A 24,707-nucleotide genomic window follows, 5' to 3' on the forward strand; every position below is an offset into this window, starting at 1 on the left:
CAGAGTCTTTCACAGCCATGGCCTCTCCCACCGCCCACACCCCTGCCAGCCCTGGTGAGAATGGGAACAGAGACGCTTTAACTGTCGGTATGGGGTGCCCTGCTGTGACCCCCTCTGTGGGTGTGGATGGGACGGAGCCTGTCTCCAGGTTTTGCTGCCATTGCACCTCTGTGCTCTGGCATATGGCCTCTGCCAGTGCAGAGACACCCTCTGTCATTTCCCTGGCAAGTTGGCCTTAGAATCTAAGGGCGAATGCGTTTGCTGTCGTCTCGGCCCTGTTCGTGGCATGGCACGCACAACTCTGCGGGTAGCCCCACGGATGCTGTCCATGATTGCTTGCAGGTGTGCAGTGTGGGTCAGGCCAATCTCCTCCATATCCCACTGTCTGCGCTCTATGTCCTCGAGCATCAGCATGCTGCATGTTCAAGTGTGCTATGGTATTTAGGGGCTCTGTAGTGCCCCGGGGCTGTATGCAGAGGAGCCATATGTGGGAGTATCCACGTCCAGCTCTGGTGTACATGCACGCTGGCGGCATGGAGGGCTCTCTGGGAAGTGCTGGCGCTGGGAACTTGGATGGCTCTCGGGGGAGTGTGGCCCTTCGGCAGGTGATGGCACTGGGCTGGTGTCCCCCTGAAACTACTCAGTCGCCCTGGTAGCAGGTGCGGCCACAGTGTCAAGGCCTCCGGCTGTGGGAGTGGGTGCAGTGTGGCCTGCACTGCTCCTGATGGCCAATGGCGCGGGCGCTGCCTTGTCCCTGCTCTGTTGCAGCGTTACGTGCCGGGACATCCGCCTTGGTGTAGCATGTGTGGGCTTTTGCGGGGTGGTGGTGGCAGACCTTGAGGGCCTGGTAGCGGTGCTCCCTGATGGGCCAGCATCATCCTCCACCTCCTCTGACATTACTTGAGTGTTTATAGGGGACAACATAGAAAATGTTATCAGGTATGGTTCTCCCACGTTTGTTGGCATGCAAGGCACAATTGCTATGGTACAGAGTGTGACCCCACACATATGGGCAAATGGGCATGATTGGTCATGGGAGGATGCATGTGGACCCAGTGTCATGGGGTGGCTTGGATCGATGGGTGTGTTTTCATTGGTATATGCCCTGTGTGTGGTTAGGCCAGGGTGTCCATGCTGGGGCAGCTAATGTCTAGCATGCATGCTTGGGTTCCTTCATGGACCCACATCCCCTCCCCGAGTGGCACTCACATGGGGGACAGGCGATGGCTTAGTCCATGGCACAGTCATGGGGCACTGCTGTGCAGCCAGCAGGGCTGTACTGTGGTGCACGGTAACTGGCAGGCTGGGCACATGTCGGTGTGTGGGATGTGTACTTCCCTGTGTCTTGTCTGCCAGGCCTACTGGGGCTGCAACATGCTGGTGTGACTGCTTCAGTGCGTTGTGGTCGCTCAGGCACCTCAGTCCCGCTGGCACAGGGTGCATCGGTAGGGGTGTGGTGTCGATGGCATTAGTTTGGTTCACTTGCCTGACCTTCCTGCTGCTGTGCAGCTCAGGGGTGCCCTTGGTGACCTGCCCCATGGCTGATTTATTTTGAGGGTGGCTGATGTGCCACCCTGTCACTCAGCTCTGTTGGCTTGCCCAGCTTCTGTTTCTGCTGACTTGTGGCCCTGTCCACTTGGGCAGGTGTAGGTGTGTGTAGGGGTGTGTGTATAGAGGTGTGTGTGTGTGTATGTGTGTGTGTATATGTTTGTGTGTGTGTGTATATGTGTGTGTGTGTGTGTGTGTGTGTGTGTGTGTGTGTGTGTGTAGAGGTGTGTGTGTGTAGAGGTGTGTGTGTAGAGGTGTGTGTGTGTGTGTGTGTGTGTGTGTGTGTGTGTGTGTGTGTGTGTGTATGTATGTTTGTACAGGGACTCCTGGAGGTGTTGGGCCAGCAGTCCCTCCACCCTGACTCTCAGGTCATTCCACCGCTTGCAGACATCCTCTCTGTCAGGGGCATGCTGGCTACTGCTTTCACCTTTTGGCTGCCCTGCGCTTCTCAGTGGTCTTGCGTTGGCGACTGCCATAAAGTTAATCATAGTGTGAGATTACCACATATGTGACTACAACAAGCTCACCCTCTCTGAATTTCGGTTTACGAAGGCGATTTGCTGCCACCTTGCCTCTTATCCTCTCCCGAGACATTTCTGTTGCTTGCCAGGACCAGTTAGCTGCAGGAAGAAGAAATATTTAATGGATTGTGTTTTTCAAAATGGCCACTGTGATGCTTCCCATTCTGACAGTGATGCTATTTTCAATAGCGCCAGATGGGCAGCAGTAGTGCTATTAGCATTGCTTTCTCGGTGGTAGCCCTTATTTCGGTGCGGTTACCGACGGGTCCTAATAGTGTTACTTCGGGGATCGGGACGCGTTTACGTCAGGTTGTGATGCAGTGCTAATTCCATTTTACGACCCCGCAGTAACACTATTACTGCCCGGCGGTAATTGCACTGGATTACCCATAGACTTATGATGAGACCCTAAGTACAAGTTTGCAACTTGAAATCTTGGGGAAGAGAACCCTGAGACTTGATGAACCTTAATGCTGCCTTGAAGACAGCTCTCAAGACCCTTTTCTTTGGAACTGTATTGCCTTGAACTTGGGGAAGGGAACCACAAGGGTTTGTGGAACTTTCTTGATCTTGGGCCAGGGGAACTGAGAAGGAAGCGAAGAGCTGGAAACTGCACAGACCTTAGTTTGATTACCATTTCATTTATTGTTGATATCCCTACACATTGTTTAGCTTTAGTTGTGAGGGCAAGGATAGGTTTTGGACACAGACAGACTTTTAAGTTGAACTTTCTGAATCAGACTTTCCTTAGTTTCATTCAGGTAGGGAAATCCTACCTTAGCATAGAAGTTAGGCCTTCAACCAACCTGAAATTTGAGTTAATAAACCATTTTACTTGTGACTTTGTATCTGTTGTCTGTGTCTTGCTTCATGATGCCTTCACAGTACCTAGAAGGCAGGGGTCTCTTCAATCTGTCTCTTTTGCCCTAATTGGAGGGAACCATTAGATAATTTCTTAGTCACATACCCGGCATACGCCAACATTACGCAGATGCATTTTAAACCCCGCCTAAAAAATATTAAATTGGCGATATATGGGCAGCAGAACATTTTTGCAAAAAAATGTAACAGCCAGATGACATTTTTGCTGTTGCACACTACTTGAGCAGGGCATGGAACAAGAGCACTACGTTTCTTAAAACACCCCAAGTGGGAATCATTCAGATCAATTTGGTGCTCTTTATGGAAGCTCTGTAAGAACTTCAAAGCCTTATTTTTTGGAAATCTTGATGCTTAGCTCTAAAAGGGTATCCATGTTTTGATTTTAGCTATATATTTGAGTGATTTTACATAACATATTTAACTTTCTTTGTTGAGTGGTAGATCTATTGTGCAATTAAATTGTTACTGTAAAACTATGCACGTTTGTACTGTATTTTGTTTAGCTTTTATAGCATCCATGCCGAAATAAAGCTTTTTTTTGACTGATGAATGTTATTTCCAAGTATTAATGCCTCTGTGATAACACGTGTGGAAAGAACACCCAGACAAGGCCATCTTTAAACTGATGGCATCAATGTTACATTACCATGACTTTGGACATACTGCCTATGAAGCGAACGTTTTGAAAATAAATGCAGCACAAAATCCTAGACGTGGGTCTATTTAGATTAATTGAGTCCATAGAGAACAGGACCTTCATCCCCCTCATGTTTGATTGTGGTCTTAATGAACAACCTGAATAGGCAGCTTTACTGGGTTCTAGTCCTTTCACTCTGTGAGATGCTTTCTTGTCCTTAGAACGTATCCAGTTCGTGGAACATTATCCCATAGGGCATTTTTCCATGTGCTGTCTACTATTCTGATGCCTGTATTCAATTCACCGACATCACTCCATTATGCCATTTCATTAACGTTTTCAAACTCATATTTATTTTCAAACAAACGCCCTAGTTTTAAGTATTCTAATGAGTCTGGGTATTTGCCATTGCACTCTGCACTGTTTGCTCTTACCCAGAGTCATTTAGATATGGCAGCTGCTCAAGGGTCTGCAGCTTTGCCACTCAGCACTCTATTTGCGCATAAACACACTGATGGGGCAACTGTCTCCTCTCAGCAACACTTCCTATATAGCTTCCCAACCACACAGTTCTGGTTACATATTTCTAAAATATGGATGAGTAAACTGAATAGAAAACTATCAGTGGAAGTGTGTCTGCACCAAAATTCATTACCATGGATTTAATTAGTAAGGAGTGTGTTCTACGTTTTAGAATGGAGGCGCAGCTCGATCCTTCTGTGCTTATTGTTTGCCTGGTTTTGAGGGTGGGTGAGTTAGCTGAAGAGTGGAGGAATTAGAATGACAGAATTAAAGTTTGCTATTTCACACCTGATCAAGGCTGCCACATTACATAAAGTGAACTTTGTTTTGCTGCTCTCTAGTGATCACCACAAATGCCTGGTCAGAGCTTTTTCGGGATACTTTCGTACATCATAATAATCTAGTACTTTTGGGCACCGGGTCCTGAGGTTACCCCCTCTGACCCGTGCCCCCACCCACAGGTAGGTTTTTCGGCTACCTGTGTTCCCCCAAAAGTTAGTTTATTTGCATCCTCTGGTAGCTAAAGTATTGGTAATTTCTCAGTACAAATGCTCCATACCGCGCTCGGATAGGTGGGTGCCATCTTTGTGAAAAAGCTCGGGGTCCCCCAGTGTGATGGCCGGGTGTTTTATAAAACCCAAACCCCTACAGAATTTTTTCGATCCCTCTGTTTAACTTCCTCCTGGAGTTGTCTATTGATTTATAACATGTGGCCCCATGCCATGTTCTCCTCGGCAGTATTGCTGAAAAGAAAATGTCGGTGTCCCTCCAGTTATGTGAAATGCCTGCTTACGAAGCACATATTTCTTCATATAAAACTTTCCTACCCATGCTTACTAGGTCATTGCCCCCCAAGTGAATTATCAAAAATTCCGGAGGGTCTCTGTAGGCGGCTAGGTCGGCCAACCTGTCATGTATGTCGTCCATTGGAGACCTCTGTAGCCCAACCATGATGCGATCGTGTTCCTGGGCCGTGATTAGTTTCCTTGGGCCACCGCCCTGTCCTGAATACAAATGAGTGACTGACTATCCAGGCTGATTTTAATGGTGCGTCCTGGTTGGCAGGTTTTTCTGGAGAGGGAAAAACAGGTATGGGAGGGTGAGCGGAGTGGGGGAGGGGAACAAGAAACAATATTAGTTCAGGCCTGATGTATTTTTTGTAACACTTCGATTTCCATCCCCCTATTTTCTTTACTTACCGAGCGCCTAGCCCTCTCTGCCACGCCGACGTTGCTGCCCCAATCCTAAAAGAGTGCGTGCCGAACTCCTGTGGGTTCCACCCCGCTTTGCTGATTGCCTTCATCAGCACCCCTTTGAATTGGTAGTGACTTAATGCTGAGGCATCCCTATGGATTAGGAATCTCCCCCCTACTTTAGGCCGCTGTGCGTAATAGAGGTGGTGATGCACACTGGGCAATTAGGGGCATCATCAATGCAGCAAATGTTAATGACTCTTTTTGCCGCCATTTTTGATCGGTGTATATCTATGCTGACGCTGTCCCTTCTCACCCTGGTTTCCATGATGCCCAAACCATTGTTGGCTTTGGTGCCAGAAGCTATGAGCTCTCCCACTCGAAAAGCCCCAAAGTATGCAAGATAAAACACTGTTTTAAATAATAAGTCTTCATATGGGTGCGTGCATATGCTATCAAGCAGGTTTGCTATCTATACTAGTTTACCAAAATCTAGTGGGCGGCGGGTATCTTCCTGGGGTCCCTCCATCTTGCCCCAACCTTTCATAGCATATGAAATTAACGCACTCTGTGTGGGGTCAGAGTCACCCTGTAATTTTGAAAAATAAGATATAGCTACCAAATGTCTCTTTGCCCAAACTTTTTTAAAACCCTGCTTGTGAGCCCATTTCAAAAAGATTTCGATCTCTTTTATTGTTATTAACTCTACATGGTGTAATCTTGTTGCTCTAAACACGGTTTGCAAGCACTTACTGTACTGGGCTGTAGTGCTGCTTGCCAATGATTTCTCTGCCATCTCTGCAAGAAACCCGTGGCAGGGTTCATGATATGCGTGGGCAGCATGCTGTCAGCACCTGATTTTGAGTTGCCTGCTTTTTGATGCGCATCCCGGCCTTCACCCTCCGGCGCATGCGTTGATGCAACTCTCTCTAGCTTCCCATTATTGCCTAGCAGTCCGCTGGGATTGGTGTCATCCTTTCCCGGGCATGTGGTGCCAGCTCCCGGAATCTTGTCCACTGAAAGCGAGATAAAGCATCTGCAATGTTATTATCTGCTCCAGTGATGTGTCTTGCTCTGACAACAATGTTTTCGTGCAGCGCAACTGCTGTGATGGCTCGTAGAACCCTGAGCACTAAGTGGCATTTGGTAGTCCTTCTGTTTATAATTCCTACCACTACCATGTTATCACACCATACCAAGAGTTCAGTGTTTTCCAGGTGCCTACCCCATGTGCGTATGGTTAGCCAGATGGGGAATATTTCTAACAAAGTGATGTTTTTTGACCATCCTGCTATGTCCCATGACTCCGGCCATTGCCCAGCCACCACTCTGTGTCCTGCATGGCCCCAAAGCCTTTGCTCCCAGCTGCATCTGTAAAGAGGACCCCCCTCTCCCCCGTGTTAAGATGTATGCGCCACAGTGTGGTCCTGTTGTACTCTGTGAGGAACTTCCCCCAAATCTTCAGATCCTCTTTCACCTCTTTGCCTAGCCTGATGTGGAGGTGGGGTTTGGTGCATGCTTTGGTTTTAAACTCCAAGCTCCTGGAGAATACTTCCCGTGGGGAATGATCCTGGCCGCAAAAATTGAGACTGCCCGCCAGTGATTGCAATTCCCGGACTGTGCCCTTGTTTTTCGTGCTTAGGTCTTGGATTTTTGCCAAAAGTTCTGCTACTTCTGTTTTTGGGATTCTGCATGTACCGTCGGCTGAGTCTATCTCTATTCCCAAAAGATAATGTTTGTGGATGGCATGGTTGTCTTCTCTGCTGCCAGCGGGATGCCCCATTGTGCTGTCATCTCAAACAACCTGGTCAGCGCCTTGCTGCACTCATCCGACTCTGCTGGGCCCATCACCATAAAATTGGCCAGGTAGTGCACTACTCTAACCCCTGGTACTCTTCTCCGAAATGCCCATTGGAAGAAAGAACTGAATTGTTCAAATAGGGCACAGGATACTGTGCATCCCATTGGAAGGAATCTGTCCACATAACATTTCTTCTCAAATGAAAAACCTAACCATTGCTGTGAACTCGGGTGGACCGGCAATAGCCTAAAGGCGGACTCAATGTCTAGTTTTGCCATAAGGGCTTCCCTGCCGCAAATCCTGTATTAATCTCAATTCTTCCTGAAAATGCGTGTAGGTAACCGCAGATGCAGCGCCGAGATGCTGTCGTTGAGCGAGCGGCCCCTGGGATATGATAAGTGGTGAACCAGCCTCATCTTAGCGGGTTCTTTCTTAGGTACCAAGCCTAGTGGTGACACTAGGTAGTTTGTAAATGGCATTGTTTCCCAAGGGCCTGCAATCCTCCCGAGGCGTAAATCTTTTTCTATTTTTGCCTTAAAGGGGATGAGGAAGCCTTACTTGAAACCCTGCTCAATTATCAAACTGATCTGCTTGTCAGGATAACACCTTAAAGCATTGCTAAAATTATCTGGGTTGATAGGGGTTCTGCCTGGTTCCAAAGCTGCCGGTAATGTTCCCTCACTGCTCCTCCTCCTTTGTATTCTTAGCGGGTAATCTAGTGCAGTTGCTTGCGGGGTGTTCGCCGTGGCAATTGGAGCAGCTGTGCTTATACTAGCACTCCTTACCCCATGGGCACCGATTTTTCCCATTGTTCCTGCATGGGATATTGGCTTTTGTGTTGTGACTTTTGTTCTGTCCACGGGCATTAGACCTAGCCACCCATGGCAGAGGTTTACGAAAGGGCTGCTCCCCCTTCCTGTATTTTTCATTGTCAAAACTTCTACCTCCCCCTTGTGAGTACTTGTTAGGTTTACCTGTTGCTTGCGCAACCTCCTCCTCTGATGCAGGCTTGGCGCTCAATATGTACAGATCGTTCTGCACTTCATCCTATTCTATGGCAGGTCTTTCTGACATGCTCCGTCTGAATCTTATATCGTATGCCAACTATCCCTTCCCTTTGTGGGCGAGCTTTACCCCTCTGATTTTGTCCATATATTCCCGCAGCTTCGCCCCATCTCCAGGGAATTTTTCCAAGTACATTGTTGCTAAAATAGCAAATTATTTCAGCCAGTTGTCCCAGTTCTGCTCCACGTGGGCGTTCCTGGCTATGGCCTTGTCTTCAATCTTCTTGGGATCCCTAAAAGCATCCCTCCCCTTGCATTGGGCCTCTGAGTGAAAATATCTCAATGAATTCTTTTATCCATATGGCCTCTTTAATTGTTATGTCGATGTTCCATGACAGGGTAATTTTGTAACGGTTCAGTATTTCTGTTTCAAAGGATCTCAATTTAAAATCTAATTGGGCTGCATATCAAAATATCCGACGTGTTGCTGGTGTTCATGTCTATTGGCCCGGTGGCGTTTGGCGTGGGTGTCGCCCATGCTTTCAGGGGCCCGCCCAGGTCCGAACCTGCTGGTGAACATACTGTTGATGTAGGTATTATTCGTGCAGACCCCGGTGTTGCTGTTACTATGAGTGCAGTGGCTGGTGTCGCTGGTAGCATGGGTGTGGCCTCCGGTGTTATTGGTACCCTGGGGGCGTCCACTAGTGTTGGCGGAAACGTGAGTGTAGTTGCTGGTGCTAGAGTTAATGTCATGGGGTCTATAATTATTGTGGGCTCCAGCGGCATGTTGTGGCTTGTTGCCCCTAGTGGGTCTTTGGGAGCCTGTTGCTTGGCCCTAATTTCCAGCATCATTTATTGCATCTCTTTCATATTCTCACATAAATTTGACAGTATACTGGTTTTGTTACCTTTGGCAGGGCCCTCCGTTGATCTGATTTTCTTTGATGGGGGGGTGCATCTTCCAAACCTGCTGGTACTGGCACCCCCCTTCCTTAGGTAGGCCGTACAAATGCTCCCTAACCCAGTCCCAGCCATAGCCATAGTGCTCGGCTGCCTCGATTGCAGCTTTCAGGTGTGGTGACATAGGTTTTTGGTGCGTGTTGACAGTGTCTTGTTGCTTACGTTTGGGTGTCATGCTTCTTCCTGTTGAAGATATAAAACAATTTTAACTTTTGCCTAAAAGGGGCCCCTCAGCAAATTAAACTTCCATTATTTGTCTGTTACCCGTATTGAGTAACTGCTGTGTGTTATGCCCTGTACTAGGGCACTGTTAGGTGCAGGTTGTCCGAATTATTGTCCTGCTTATAAAAACCTTATTCTGTAAAGCACTTTCAATTGTGTAAAACGAAACCCTCTTTGCACAGTTTTAAATGGAGGGGGTTTTTGGATAAAATATGTACTGTAGGCTAACTGCCTGGTTTTTCATTTATGCATGCTGTATTCCGTGCTGTTAAAATAAAAGTAATTTGAGCCCTGTGATTGAACTTGTGCCTTTCCCAAATGAAGAACACCCTCTGTACAGATTGCACAGTTTTAGCACAATCTCTATTCTAAAGTACTGCTTGGTCCTGCATGTGTGTCCGCCATATTCCATGCTGTTACCCAGCGAATGCAACCTGAAATGAGTAATTGCACAGAAATTGCTTCCGCCTGTTCTCCTCTGTATGGACGAAACGCTAATAACTATGTCCAATCTTAAAAGCATTCACCCATGTGCATTCTGTTTTCTGCTGCAATGTCAGTTCATACCATAAAATGCCTTCAATCATGTTGTTCTAAACATTCCTTCAGTTCTGCACACCCCAGATTACCCCGTGTTGGCCTGCTTCCGAGTTCTTAAGCAAATTGTTATCTCCCAGCCTCCGGCGGTGGGGGGAGCTGATTTACTTGTAAATGTGCAGCCCTTCTGCTCCTGCGGATGGTAATCTTTCGTCCGTGGGCCTCGCAAATGATGCTGCAAAAGACTGCTTCACTCTGCTGCCAGATTGCCTGGGCTCCCAACGTTCGCCTGAATGGCCTGCTTTCCTCGCTATCACCGGACAGCCCCAAGGGATGCAGGCATGAACAGGGCTAGGTTCATCTGCGAGACCCCATACAAAGACGCTGTGTGTACAGTGAACATTTTTATGGAAGCCTGCAAACACTGAGTGCACAGTGAAAAGGAAAAATTTGTTGGAAGACGCTGAGTTCACAGCGAACTTCCTTCCAATGTGTGGGTCCCCGTGCAGGGTCCACAAACAGTTTGTGCTTATCTTGAGCTGAAGGCAGCTCATATATAGGACTAGTGAGTTCCCAAAGTACTTTGTAGTATCCCTGTGTGGGCTGTGTACCAGCCCCCAGGCCAGCCATTTGGCTGACTATCTGCACCCCTGAGGGGGGGCATCTCTTTGTACTTCCCTGGATGAAACAATGCACCCATATATTTCCCTGAAAGGGTGAGGTATTTTCATTACCTCACCCCTCCTGCCTTTGTAGCGCCAGAGCCTGCTGTTTCCCTCATCTTTCTGAAGGAGAGGGGAGCTAGCCCTGGTGGGAGGGCTGCTGACCCCTCTCGTGATTAATGCCGCCATGTCACAACAGTTATCCGGCCTCGACTGGGGAGGCCCTGCGGCGTTGCACAGAACCGTGTGAACGAGGTCCCCAAGCAGAGAGTGGAGAGCAGCAGCGGTGGGGTGAGTGTGAAGTGCCCACAGCTGCAGAACCAAGCTCCAAAACAGGAGGCTGGCCCTAACGGAGAGATGGAAGGCTGTGTGAGAAGAAAACAAAGTGAGAGACAGCCTGGAGCACCAAAGATGATGCTGGGCCTGGGAGTCTGAGCCGGACCCGGGTGTGCAGCGCGGCACGAGAAGTGGGATGGCATGAGAAACCCCCATGAGGAGAAGGTGAAGGGGGGCACCGCCACGGTCCGGAGCCCCAGGGTGGAAGAGAGGAGGAGCTGGAGCCGCGGTTTGCCCGCCAGGCGGTGGACTTTCGGATTCTCCTGGCATCCCTTGGGTGTACGGTGAAGACCGGGGAGGGGGGGGGGGGGGTCTGTTGTGCTGCAGCACCGAGCCCTGGAGTAGAGGAGCGGGGGAAGAGTGGAGCCCCTGTTAAGGTGGCATAGAGGGTGGGCCGGAAGACCACAGGGGACCGGGTGGTCCGATGAACAGCCCAGAGTCCCAGAGTGCACAGGAAGAACAGCAGGGGCGCAGCAGAACCCCTCCTGACACGGTACAGTCAGAGGCCCGGAAAAACATAGGAGATGGGTGGAGAGTCCCCCTAGTGGGGAGCAAGGAGGTGAGGGGTCCCAGTAGACGGGGGTGGCTAACTGAGGGCCCCCAGTGAGTGAGAAGGTGCTGCTGGAAGAGCTGAGGGACAGGGAAGCGAGAAGCAGCACGCCTTGAGGATCCCCAAGTGGAGGAGTTGTTAGGGGAGCAGCAGCAGACTCAGGTGCCAAGAGACTGGTAAGGTAACCAACCTTTCCAGGCAAAAGAGGGATAAGTGAAAAGGGGCATCCAGGCCCCTCAGGACCACAATGAGAGTTGATGAGTGCAGACTGTGTGGAGGCCAGTCCAGGGGCTCCAAACCCTGAAGAAGAAGCAGAGGTGAAAGGACCTCCCCTGAGGGCCCTAGGAGAAGGGAAGTGAACCCAGAGCGCAGGAGGAAGGGGAAGTGGGGGAGGAAGGCGCCCCAGTGGAGATGTGAGCGGCAAGGAGTGGAGGAACACAACAGAGAGACTGGGCCAGAACGGCACTTACAAAGTATCAATAACTCGACAGTGGTGACATCGCTAAAGTAAAGGCCGACGGAGGGCCTTGCCCCACTGAGATAGGGGCCATCAAAAATGACATTCAGATGATCCGGGAGGAAATTCGTGGAATGCGCAGACAATGAAGCCAAAGTCGCAGAATGAACGTCAAAAGTGGTGACACTGGGCGGCTAGGGGGGTGGCCCTTGAGAGCCCAAACAAGATGGAAGCTTTGGAATGAAGCTCACTCACCGGGACGTGGTAGGCCCAGCCAAAATGACACTGTCGGAATGTAACAGAAAGTTGTGTAACCCACTCCAGAGGCAGTCCCCACCACTGTGCAATGGCGGCCCAAGTTTGGGACGGATTGCTTGCTTGGGACTTAAGATTGCGTCTGATGTTTGGAACACTGGGTGCCACCATATGGCGAGGCAGTCGAAGCCGAGAGGGTGCACTTGTTGTGCGTGCCGCAGGGTTCAGGGAGAGTCAGGGGGTCATTCGGAGTATGGCGGTAGGGGGTTAACGGTATCGGCAAGGATACCGGTGCCTTTAACCCCCTACCGCCACATTCCGAGGTCCCTTAGCGGGTCCCACCAGGTCCAGCTGGTCTGACCAGCTGTCCTTAGCGGGACCTGTTAAGGTACCATGGAGGTAATAACGGGCCAGCTATTTGCGGGCCGGTTATTAGCTCCTTCCCCATTCCCATTGAGCCCTATGGTTTTCAGAATGGGACCTACCGGGTCCTCCAAGGTCGGAATGACCGGTAAGTCCCCATTCTGACTACCCGGACCCGGACCCGGGTTTGGAGGCAGCCATGGTGCTTGTAGCAACATGGCTGCCTCCAAACTCATAATGACCCCCTCTGACTCGAGTGCTGCAGTGCCTACTAGCTGTGCATACCTCTCTCCTGGACATGGGGCAAACGCAGTCCCCTCGCGACCCGGCACAACCTCTGTGTCAGAATCCGTCTTATACATGTAGAAACAAGACCGTAGATGTACTTGAGCCCGTAGTGTAGGGGACAAACTCTTCCCAAAAATGGACCACTCTGCATGTATAAATACCTTGCAGAGAGGTCAATTCCTTGGAAGATGGAACACAACACGAACACCAGGCTGTCAAAGAACAACAGAAATATTGTTATTGATGTACTGATCACAACTGGCAATCAGGAAGAACACCACAAAAAAGGGCTAACCTGGACCAATAGTAGATTGCCAGTGCTTCACAAACAAAATGAGGATGAATCTAGAGGCGTGGTGCTTCCCTGGGATCCTGGACTACTGGTGTACCTGCAAAACATGTGTGTATTTAGGCACTTGTTACCAATAACTGGAAAACAAGGGCTAAACAGAGCTGTAACATGATCCTATAAAACAGTTTGTCTTAACGTGTCTAGTGTGATGGGAGGTCCCGAATCGGTGGATGATGGGTGGTGGCAGATGAACAGATGAAAGAATTAAATGGAAGCAACACTCCAATGAATCCTAACACCGACGGAACGAGGACGCCTCAAAGCGGATTGGCAGAGTCTCAAGTCTGCGGAATTGCCACCATGCCCAACGGCACGAGAACGACGAACAGGTCTCCACAAGCGCACCAGGCAGTCTAGTCCATGCGCTCAAGGATCGCAGTTCGAGTGGAATGTTGCTTCCCAGGAAGTTGAACAAGGAATCGAGACAGAAATGGGTCGGCAATGCCCTGGCATAAGTACTGAGCAAAAACGGCAGGCAAAGGCAGTCCGATAGCAGGTCAGCATTGAAGGCACGAAAAATTCGTAGCAACCTGGGTGCAGTCAAGGAATTGGCAAAAAGCAAGGTCAAAACAATATCAGAGGTTCAGGCAACAAGTGTTCAGGCAGACAAGGAGTAGGCAACAGCAAGGTCCAAAATACAATCCGAAGTTCAGCAACGAGGTATTCAAGCAGGGTAAGTAGCGGGAAACAAGAAACAAGGCACATTTCGTAATCAGAATCACATGATCCCAAGTTCCATGATTCTCAGAGCAGATGCCATAGTTTCCATGGTAACCTCCAGTTCCTTACGAAGCAGGACCTGCGCCCTTGTGCTTGCCTAATTTCTGAAGGTCTTGAGAGGGTGGGTGCAGTAAACCTTGTCGAGTGGATCTGTGACTGACAGGAACGGTGCAGTACTATATGTGAGCCCACATTAACATCAACTGGAGGGGTCCTGTGCGCAGCAGTACCTGGAATCCTGACACTCTGTCACTTTGATAAGGGAGTCTCTGCAGCGGCAGGGGATCGGGGCATCTCGACCCCGGTATGCAGAGCAGTTGCTGGGAGCTTGAAGTCAATGAGCGCAGGCTGCGGCCCTGGGCCTACAAGACGTGTTGGAGCACCGGAGCACAGAAAGGAGTTCGGAGACTGGAGGACCCATTCCAAAAAAGTAACAGTGTATGGGGGCAGCCCCCTGGAGCGCCTAGCAGCATTGCAAGCAATTGAGGCATATAGGTGGGGACCAGGGCCCTACAGAGCAGGTAGGCTGAGTGAATGCCTGCATTTCGTCTTACCTAGCCCCCGGTCAGCAACAGGTCCCTGTAGTGGACAGAGGAGGGTTTGATTGTTTTGGAAAGTCTACCAGGGATCGAGCCATCGCTCGGGAAGCAGGGGAAACATGGCATCTGGAAAGGGGAAGAAAAAAGCCATTGCAGAGGACACTGATTTCTTTGCATCCTGGACTGGGCAACGTAACCCTGAGAAGCTGGTATCATAGGACCCAGTTATGGCAGCGCTGGGGTGCATAGAGTAGTCTATGTCATGATTTGATGAGAAAATGGACAAATTGACAGAGAAAGTCACCCAATTAGGTACAAGAACATCCACACTGGATCAGAGGACCAACGAGCTGGATAAGCAGTGCTCGCAGGCGTTGCCCCTGGGGCAGACTCTCAGTAGGGAAATGAAATCAGTGGTGAAAGGTTGTAAGATGACAGACAATAGACTCAAACTCTTGGAGAATGCAAGCGCACAGCACAAGTGCATATTATTGGTCTCCCACAGGGTATAGAGGGGATGACCCGATAGGTTTTGTATCGATGTGGCTCCCCAAACAACTTGCACTCAAGGTGGAAGTCGATCCTATTTGCGTTGAAGTGCTATAGTCCAAGAACTGCTGGATTCAAACTGTTGGTGCGCCTGAGTGACTATCACGATAGGAACAAGTTACTTACCTGTAACTGTTGTTCTCCAGCATGGGTCTGGCATGGATTCACATGCTCATGAATATTCCTCGTCGTCAGGCTGGGAATCCTCGGTAAAGAAAAAATCACTATCAGTTTCGTTTCTGATCTGTCTTTCTTAGTAGTAACCAATCACTGATCTCTGGGTCATACTGCCCCCAGCCAATGACTGCCCTCTCCCTAAGCCCTGCCTCTGGCAGCCATCCTCAGATTTGGTAGCACGCCAAGTGGCAGTATGACCAAGTGAAGAGCCGCAGAGGGGTAGGTGGGAGGGTTCGCATGTGAATCCATGCCAGACCCATGCTGGAGAACAACAGTTACAGGTAAGTAACTTGTTCCTTCTCCAGCATGGGGTCTGGCATGGATTCACATGCTCATGAATAAAAGAATACACAGCAGTATACACATGCACAACCACGGGAGGTGGCAACAGGCTCAACATTAAGCAATACAACAACTCAACATTAAGCATCTCTTATCTCCTCACCAGGCTCACCTTAAGCGAACAGGTTGCGCAGCACTGCTTGGCCGACCCTGGACTCCTCCCTGGAGTCCCGATCGACGCAGTAGAATCTTGTGAAGGTGTGCGTCGACCTCCACGTAGCAGCCCTGCAGATGTCCAGCAGGGGCACACCAGACAGGTGGTAGCAGCGATCGCTCTGGTCGAATGGGCTCTCGGACGGCCGGGCAGCGGTCGGTTTGCCAACCGGTGACAATGCATGATGCAGCCGGAGAGCCATCTGGAGATGGAAGTCTTCGAGAGAGCCTTCCCTTGATTCACAGACCCAAAGTTCACAAACAGTTGTGACGTCTTCCGAAAACTCTTTGTGCGGTCCACGTAGAACTTCAGCGCTCTAGCTACATCCAGCGAGTGCAAAGTCCTCTTGGGCGGCATCGAAGGCGACGGAAAGAAAACTGGTAACACCAAGGGCTCGTTGAGGTGGAAGTCCGACGGCACCTTGGGCATGAAGGAGGGGTGCGTCCTCAGCACCACCCTCGTGTCATGAAAAGTCAAGTATGGAGGCTTACAAGGTAGGGCCTGAATCTCTCCCACTCGTCGTGCAGAGGTGATGGCCACAAGGAACGCTGTCTTCCATGACAGGAGCTTCAAAGGCGCCAAATGCATAGGCTCGATTGGGGCCCCCATGAGCCTGGTCAGCACCACATTAAGCTCCCACACCGGGGCAGGAGCCTTCACCGGCGGGAATGATCGGAATAGTCCCTTCATAAATTCCTTCACCAGGCGATGGGACCACAAGGACGCCCGTCCCGTCGTCCTGGTATATCAGGAGATGGCAGCCAGATGTATTTTTATGGAGGCATGAGCCAGCCCAGCCGTGGCCAGCGACAGCAGGTATGGCAGCACTTGAGGGGCCGTAATTCGCAGAGGGTTAATCTTCTGTGCACGGCACCAGACAGAGAACGTCTTCCATTTATGACCGTAACACTTGAGAGTTGAGGACACCCTGGCCTTTGCAAGAACCTCTCTGCAATCAGCTGGGATATCGTAAACTCTAGTGCTGCAGGAGCCAGGCCTGCAAGTTCAGCGACTGTGGGTCATGGTGGAGAATGGCGCCTCCTTCTCTGGAGAGAAGATCCGCGTCTGCCGGCAGCCTGACTGGCGGGGACGTTGACAAGTCCAGAAGGTCCGGGAACCAGACCTGCCTCGGCCACGCCAGTGCGACGAGGATCATCCTGCACCTGGACTTCTTCAGCTGGTTGATGAGGCGGAGCAGCAACGGCAATGGAGGGAACGTGTATAGAAACAGGATGTCCCAAGGGAACGAGAAAGCATCGCCCATGCTCCTCGGCTGTGGGAACCTGCTGGCGGACCTCTGGCACTTGGAGTTGGTCGCCGTCGCGAACAGGTCGATCTGGTGTTTGCCCCATCGTTGCAAGAGTCGATCCACTTTCCACTTGATCCTGGCGCAGTTCCCACTCGTGGCACGAGCGCAGCTCCCTGCTGAGTGAGTCGGCGATGGTGTTTTTTATTCCTGTCAGGTGGAAGGGAACCAGAAACATCCCCTGGGCAACGGCCCAGTGCCACAGATCCTGGGCCTCCTTGGATAGGGCTGGGGATCTGGTGCCCCCCTGCTTCCGTATGTACAACATCGTGGTGGTGTTGTCGGTGAAGATTCTTACCACTTTGTCCTTGAGGGACGGGAGGAACGACTTGAGCGCCCAGAACACTGCTCGGATCTCCAAGATGTTGATGTGAAGAGACCTCTCCTCCGGGAGCCAAAGGCCTCTAGCGTGGAGATCGCCGGTGTGGGCCCCCCAACCGTCAGAGAGGCGTCCATAGTCACCGTCTCCTGAAACGCTGGGTTTGAAAGTCCGTGCCCGTCGTGAGGTGAGCCCGGGTGCCCCACCATAGGATCGCCCGACGGAACTCCTCGTCGAGGGGGATCCTGTCCTCGAAGCAGCCCCTCGCCTGAAACCAGCGGGCGTCGAGGAATTCCTGTAGCGGACGCATCCAAAGTCTGCAAAGGGGCACAAGGTAGATGCATGAGGACATCATCCCGAGAAGGGACTTGATGGACCTCATCCTGGCCACGTCCGTGGCTAACAGGCGCCGCACCTTGCCCAGGATGGTCTTGGTCCTCCCCTCTGAAGGGGAGGCCAATTGCTCCACTTTATCGAGCTTCGCCCCCAAAAACAGTGCTACTTGCGATGGAACCAGGTGGGATTTGGGGTAGTTGATGGCGAACCCCAGCTCCGTGAGCAAGCGGACGGTCCTCGCCATATGAGCGACGGCGAGTTCCCTTGACCTTGCCCGGATTAGCCAGTCATCCAGGTAGGGGTAGACGTGGATCCCCTGCAGGCGCACCCGCGCCTCCACTGGTGCCAGGCACTTGGTGAAAACCCTGGGTGTCGACTTTAATCCGAACGGTAGGGCTCTGAATTGGTAGTGGCGTCCCTGAACCACGAACCTGAGGAACTTCCTGTGCCTTTTTAGAATGGGGATGTGGAAGTAAGCATCCTCCAGGTCCAACGATGATAGGAAGTCGCCTTCCTCCAGCTGTCCCAGCACGTGCTGGAGTGTGACCATCCTGAATTTCTGAGCCTTGATGTATTTGTTTAATCGACGCAGGTCCAGGATGGGGCGCCAACCGCCTGTCTTCTTTCTGACGAGGAAGTACCTTGAGTACACTCCGGAGCCCCGGAGCCTCCTGGGGACGAGCTCGATGGCACCTTTCTTGAGCATCGCCTTTATTTCCAACAGCAGTTGAGGGCCGTGATTCTCCTTCCTGGCCACAGGAAGAATGAGAGGGCACTTCTTTAGGAATTCCAGCGAGTGCCCATTGGCCAGGGTGTCCAACACCCAACGATCGGTGGAGATGGACTCCCACACTCTGACGAACTTCGTCAGCCGGCCTCCTACCGGGGTGCTTCAGTGGGGGCCCGACAACCCGGCCGGGTCAGTCTTGCTTGGAAGCAGCCTTGCCGCCTTGACCTCCTTGGCGACGATGGCGGGAACCCCCTTGCTTGCTGCAACCTATGTAGTCCTCCTGGGAAGAGGAGCGGGCCGCCTGGCGGTAAGTAGAGGAGCCACCGCTGGATCCTTTGGAGGCACCCTGTCTGCCTCCGGGGCTCCGGGAGGGCCGTCACTGCTGAAGCACCCCAAGGGCCCAGGCCGTCTCCGAGTCGGTCTTGATGGCCTGTAGAGACTCATCCACAGCCTTACCAAAGAGGTTGTTGCCGTCGAACGGCATGTCCAACACTCTGATCTGGACGTCCTGGCGAAAGTCTGTCGCCTTGAGCCATCCTCGTCGTCGGAGGCAAACTCTGTTGCACAGTTGGCGAAATCCGGTATCCGCAATGTCCGTCGCCACCGTTATGGCGTGATCCGACGCCAACTCGCCCTCCTGCAGAATTTCTAAGGCCTCTGCCCTTTTGTTATCAGGCAGGAAAACTAGCAGGGGAGCTATCTTGAACCAGAGCTCCCTGTCGTAGCGGGCCACGACCGCTAAGGCATTGGCCGCCTTAATCGTCGTCGTCGCCGCCGACGAGATGACTCGTCGTCCCTGGGATCGAACCTTCTCGAACCTCTCGTTGAGGTTTATGAACCTCTCGTTGAGGCCTATGGACCTTTCGTTGAGGCCCTTCTCGGTCTCCACCTCCTCAGAGGCTGATTCCGAGTCTGTAATGGCCGCTGCCCCCCCCCCTCTTTTTCAGCCGGGGGCTTCACGGGGGTCTTAGCGATGGGCTGGAAAGAGGATTCCCTCCGCGGCGGCAGGGATACGCTGGGCCCAGAGGCCGTTTCCATTGGCGTAGTCCTAGCCCGCTCCGCCAGGGTCGCAGTGACCACTTCGGTAGAGGCCTTAGTCGGGTGGATCAAAGCCCTCACCACCTTAGGTGCGTCCTGGGCCTTTGCCTTGGGGGGAGGGTCAGCGCCTCGCTCCCACTTAGAGATCGACCGGGTCCGCTCCAGCGGCCTACCCGGGTTCTCGGACTTCCTCTTCCCCGAACCAGAGCGCTGGCTCGTGGTCGAAAGTGCCGGGGAAGTAATGCCCTGCTTGGCAACCGAAGAGCCCGACCTTTCGGCGCTCCCGGAGCCCGTGGACTCACAGTGCTTGGCCTTCTGTTGGGCCCCCGTCGCCGAGGCGCCCTCAAAGGACTTAGAAGCCCGCTCAGACTTCTTCTTCACCTTCTCACTTGCTGTGCTCTTCTCCAGCCAGGTGGCGAGGCGGGAACGACAGTCTTGTTTGGTCCGTTTCGAAAGGTTCTCGCAGAACGCACAGTCCTTCTCCATGTGCGTCTTGTCCCCATGGAGGCAGTAGAGACATCGCGAATGCTCTTCCTCCTTGAAAACGTTATATAATCCGCATCCAGGGCAGTTCCTGAACAGCTTGGATCCGGGCGTCGAGCTCCCCTTGTCCTGGGCCATGTCCGTTGAGGTAGGCCGTAGATCTTCCGGAATCCTCCAAGAAGTGTAAACTCGACGAAAACTTCACCCTTGAGGGGCGTAGAAGAATTCCGAAACGGGTCCCTGTTATCGACAGTAGAAACGGTGGAGCTTGAGGCTCGATTAAACCGAAAAATGAGAAATTCTCCTGAAAAAGCGTGAAAATGCAGCAAAAAACTCGAGAGCTAAACAGCTCCCAAAACTTGAGCGTGTGGTAAAAATCTGAGGATGGCTGCCAGAGGCGGGGCTTAGGCAGAGGGCAGTCATTGGCTGGGGGCAGTATGACCCAGAGATCAGTGATTGGTTACTACTAAGAAAGACAGATCAGAAACTAAACGGATACTGATTTTTTCTTTACCAAGGATTCCCAGCCTGACGACGGGGAATATTCATGAGCATGTGAATCCATGCCAGACCCCATGCTGGAGAACAGAAATTATCCTGAAGGCGGCATCGGCTAAGAGGGTGGTAGAATACCAGGGCCATAGGATCCATGTTTAACCAGATCTTTCTCCAGCCACCGATAGGAAAATAAGGGCCCTCAATGTCACTAAAAGTCATTCTTGAACAAGGTGTTAAAGCGGGCCTGCTCCACCCTGCCAAGCTTAGGGTGACTTTGAATGGGAAGGAATACCTCTTTTGGGACACAGAAGGGGCAGAGACACTTTTGAAAATCATTCCCGATGCAACACCATCAGTCTGATACTGGAGTATGGGTTTGAGGGTAATGCAACATGGCCTCCCTTGTTCTTTGTTTGTAAGAGCTCGACTACAAAATAGGTTTAGTCTAGGTGGCATAACACCGAAATGTTAGAACTTTCTACTTATCTAGAGTGCGTCCTTTCCGTGACTTGAGTTTTCTTCCACGTTAGGCCCTGCATGAGACCTGATTTTTTTTGTTAAGACCTCCCCGGAGGCATTACAGGCGCCACTTGTTCATGGCTATCATCATCAGAGTTAAGACAGTTGGTCCCGCCCCCGAACCCCAGTCCCCTAATGAATGTAGACTTGCAAGGTTGCTACCTTTTTCTGGTTGTGGTTGTATGTGCTACCTACTTCTGTACCTTAGTGGTTTTCACAAGGTAAAATTGAATTTTTAAAAAAGGAAAAAAAAGTGGCGACACTGGAGGAAAGGATGGATGCGGTGGAGGCAAACCAGTCCTCCACGGGGGTGCTTGAATCTCAGATGGTGGTTCGGCTCCGGGACATTGAGAGGAAGGAGGCAGAATTGGGGCTCAAGGTGGACGACATTGAGAATAGAGAGGCAGAATAACCTTGTGTTTTTGGCCTGAAGGAAAAGGAGGGAGAGTCGATGGCTGGACTTGAGGAAAATCCAGGAAATCATAGGGATGGTCCTGGGAGCAAAGGAAGGGGAGCGAGTAGTCTTTGATCAGGTACACCGTGCAGGAGGAGGAAACAGAGGTTCCCACTCGGATCTGGCGAGGCTGCATTATTGCTGAGACAAGGCAGGCATCCTGGAGAAGCAAGGCAGATTGGGACTATTGAATACAAGGAGCCTCATTATAAGATTGCCAGTCCGGTAACAACGGTACCGGTAAGCTTGCTGGCACAGTTGTTACCGGACCAGAAAACTACGAGGTCTGCTTGCGGGTGCCTTTTTGTTCACCAGGTTTGAACTGGCGGGCGGACCAGCATCCGCGAGCAGACCATGTCGGATGCACTGGGAATGGGGAGCATTTTTTTCCACGCCCGGGAATGGCAATTACCGGGTCCGCCGGGGCTGTAATGCCCCGGTTATTGCCCATTCCCAGGCGCCGGAAAAATGACGACTCCGGCGTCAGAAGTGGCTATAGTCCAGGATCACTCGGCCAGACTCTTATTTATTTATTTTATTCAGTTATAAAGCGCAACACAGCCCGTGGGCATCGAGGCGCTGTTACAGAGTGCAGGAGAAAGCTTGCATAGTTTCAGATAAGGGTTTTACGTAGTTACATGAGAACATGAGAGATGGAGTGTGGTGAGATGGGGGCATACGTATACATGGCTTTAGATGAACAGCCATGTTTTGAGAGCTTTCCGAAACATATAGTGGCAGGGTTCTGCTCTGATTGAAGCTGGCATGGGGTTCCAATGTCTGGCTGCAATAAAAGGCAAGCTGGCCCCACATGCTTTGGCGCGTTTGACTTGGGGCAGCACGAGACGATGGGAGTAGGGTATTCTGGTGGGTCTGGATGAGCGTGCCTTAGTTACCTTGTGGGAGAGGTAAGGGGGGCTGTGTCAGCAATGCACTTGTGAGTGATGGCTAGCGTTTTCAAAAGGATCGTTCTCTCTGATGGTGAGCAGTGGGCTTTACGCCTCGCTATGCTTTGGGAATGTTGAGGGTGGCTCGAAGTGCATTGTTTTGGATGATTTGTAGTTTCATTAGGTTTTTTTGAAGTGTAGCCAGCGAAGATGACATTGCAATAGTCCAGTCTTGACCCAATGATGGCTCTGGCAATGGTGAGGCAGTTCTCAGTGGACAGGTAGGGTTTTGCTGCATTGAGTAATTTGGTCAAGTAGGCAGCAGTGGATGCGATGGCGCTAACCTGTCGGGACATTGAGATGGTGGCGTCTAGGTGGACTCCTAAGGTTTTGACTGATGAAGATACAGGGACATCTGTTGAGCTTTTTAAGGGTTTCTTGTGGCCCCAACCAGGAGGATTTCCGTTTTGTCTCCATTGAGGCACAGCCAGTTGTCAGCCATCCAGGCCTAAATGGTGGAGTAGGCTGTATTAAGAGCATTGGTGTCAGAGTCATAGTTGCCGGTGAGGGGGAGGATGACTTCTGTGTCATCAGCATAGTTGGTGCAGGCTATGCCGATAGAGTTCAGGATGTTGAACAGTGGTCTCGTGAAGATATTGTAAAGTGTGGGTGAGATGCACAATCCCTGAGGGACTCCGCAGTGGATGGTGGCGGGGGTGGCAAAGGCCTGTTCTGAATAAACTCTCATTGCTCTTCCTTCTAGGAATGAGGCGATCCAAGCTGTGGCTTTCAGTGAGAAGTCCAAGGCATCTGACAAGTCAAGGAGGGGGAAAAGGGCAGGCTTGTTTTTGTCCCTGATCTCATCCAACTGGCGTTTTAAATCAAGCAGTGCTGATTCCGTGCCATGGCCGGGTCAGAAGCCAGATCGACGTAGTCCTAGGATGTGGTTAGTCTTGAGGAAGTGTTGGACCTGTAGATATGCTGGCTTATAAAGAATTTTTAATATGAAGGGGACAGTTGTGATAGACCTGTAGTTGTTGGGTGCTGTGGGGTCAAGAGAAATTTTTTTTTTTTTTTTTAGGAGTGGCCTTACCCATGCTTCCTTACATTGTTAGGGGACGAGTCCTGTAGCAAATGACACATTTATAAAGGCGGTGAGGAAAGGGGCAAGGGTGGCTGTGCATTCCTTAATAATGGTGGGTGGGCAGGCATCTCCTTTGCATTTTGAAGGTTTAAGGTTTTTCAATAGAGTTTCGGAGACGTCTCTGAAGGTGAAAGGGGGGGAAATCCTGGGTGGGTGTGTTCAGGGTGGTAGTAGTGACTGTGTGATGTGGAGTACTCTGGCTGTTCTGATTGAACTGGATTTTGCTGTGTAAGAGTTCCATTTATGTAGCATGACTGATTGGATGTTGGAGCACCAGGCTTCGCCTTTGGTAAAGGATTGTGCTGGGGAACTGGGGCTACTAGTTCTCTGAAGATCGAGAAAATTTCCCTGGTGTCTGATTTTGCGTTGGCAATCCTGGTGTGGAAGGAGGCGGCTTTGGCTAGTGAGATAGCTTTTTTATATTTGGCTGAAAGCTTGTTGAATTCTAGTTTCAGGGAATCAGCTGTTTTTTTTTTGCATGATGGTAAGGGCGAAACGTGTACTGTCTATGTCAGCGAGAACGTTGGGGTCCTTGGAAAACAGTGGTCTGAGTTGGGGTACTACTAGTAAGGGTAGCGACTTGTTAATGTTTCTGAGGTAGAGAAATGGAGAAGAGGAGGATGTGATGACCTGTCCATGGGCAGGGAGCGTTGAGCTTATCGATGGTTGAGGTCAGCAATCCCGTCTAGAGTGCAGCCTTTGATATGCGTGGGGTTGGTGACACATTGTGAGAACCCAAGAGTTTCCAAGGCCTTGGTAAGTCTATCGGCTATTCGGTCCGCTGGATCATTGAGGCCTAGGTTCAGGTCCCCTAACAGGAGGATTTTTGAAGATATCTTTATGTTGTCCTCTAGGAGGTGGAGGAGGTTGTTGTGGAAACTTGTTGTGGGAACTGGGGACGGTAGATAATGTTGAGTGTGACAGTGCAGATGGGGGAGGTGGAGAGCTTGAGGGAAAGAATGTTGCTGTTGTTTTCGAGCGAGATATGGAACTGCCAGAAGGGCAAGGACTCTTTGGCTATGAGGGCCACTCTAGCATTTGGGCAGTCCTGCCGGTAGATGGTGTAGCCTGAGGGGAGGGCTAGGGGTAAGGCGGGTCCGGAGGTTTCGTGGAGCCATGTCTCTGAGATGGCTAGGGCATCTAAGTTGTGGGCTGTAAGCAGGTCATGGATATCGAGAGCTAGCAGGGAGCGAGCAGTAACAAAGGCGCAATTAATGTGCGCTTGGGGTTTAGGGGATGGCTTGGGAGTGGGTGTGGTGGTGCTGTTCACTGTGTGTCCAGGAGTGGTGGCATGGTTATCGGTGGAGAGCGGTGGGATGGGCTTGGACATTTCAGCTGAGTATGTATAGTATTGGAATTTACATTTGTGTGCATTTCTACTTTGGCATGCAAGATATTGATATTGACATTAGTATGCATTTC

General features: G+C 51.1%; 1 protein-coding gene across 3 annotated transcripts in view; it reads right to left on the reverse strand.

Moving 5' to 3' along the window:
- The window catches only part of BRCA2 (BRCA2 DNA repair associated), a 2,020,919-nt gene that overhangs the window by 89,334 nt on the left and 1,906,878 nt on the right, over positions 1-24,707 (reverse strand). Inside the window, exon 27 of one of the 3 annotated variants that reach the window (XM_069639262.1) lies at positions 9,038-9,251. The exons of the other annotated variants lie outside the window; for them this stretch is intronic. Within the exon in view, the coding sequence (XP_069495363.1) occupies positions 9,240-9,251 (12 nt within the window). The 3' untranslated portion in view covers positions 9,038-9,239. Of the gene's footprint in view, positions 1-9,037; positions 9,252-24,707 lie in introns of those variants that run through there. 3 annotated transcript variants of the gene reach the window in all.

This window comes from Ambystoma mexicanum, chromosome 7q (genome assembly GCF_040938575.1).
Source record: "Ambystoma mexicanum isolate Mex_15411 chromosome 7q, UKY_AmexF1_1, whole genome shotgun sequence".
NCBI lineage: Eukaryota > Metazoa > Chordata > Amphibia > Caudata > Ambystomatidae > Ambystoma > Ambystoma mexicanum.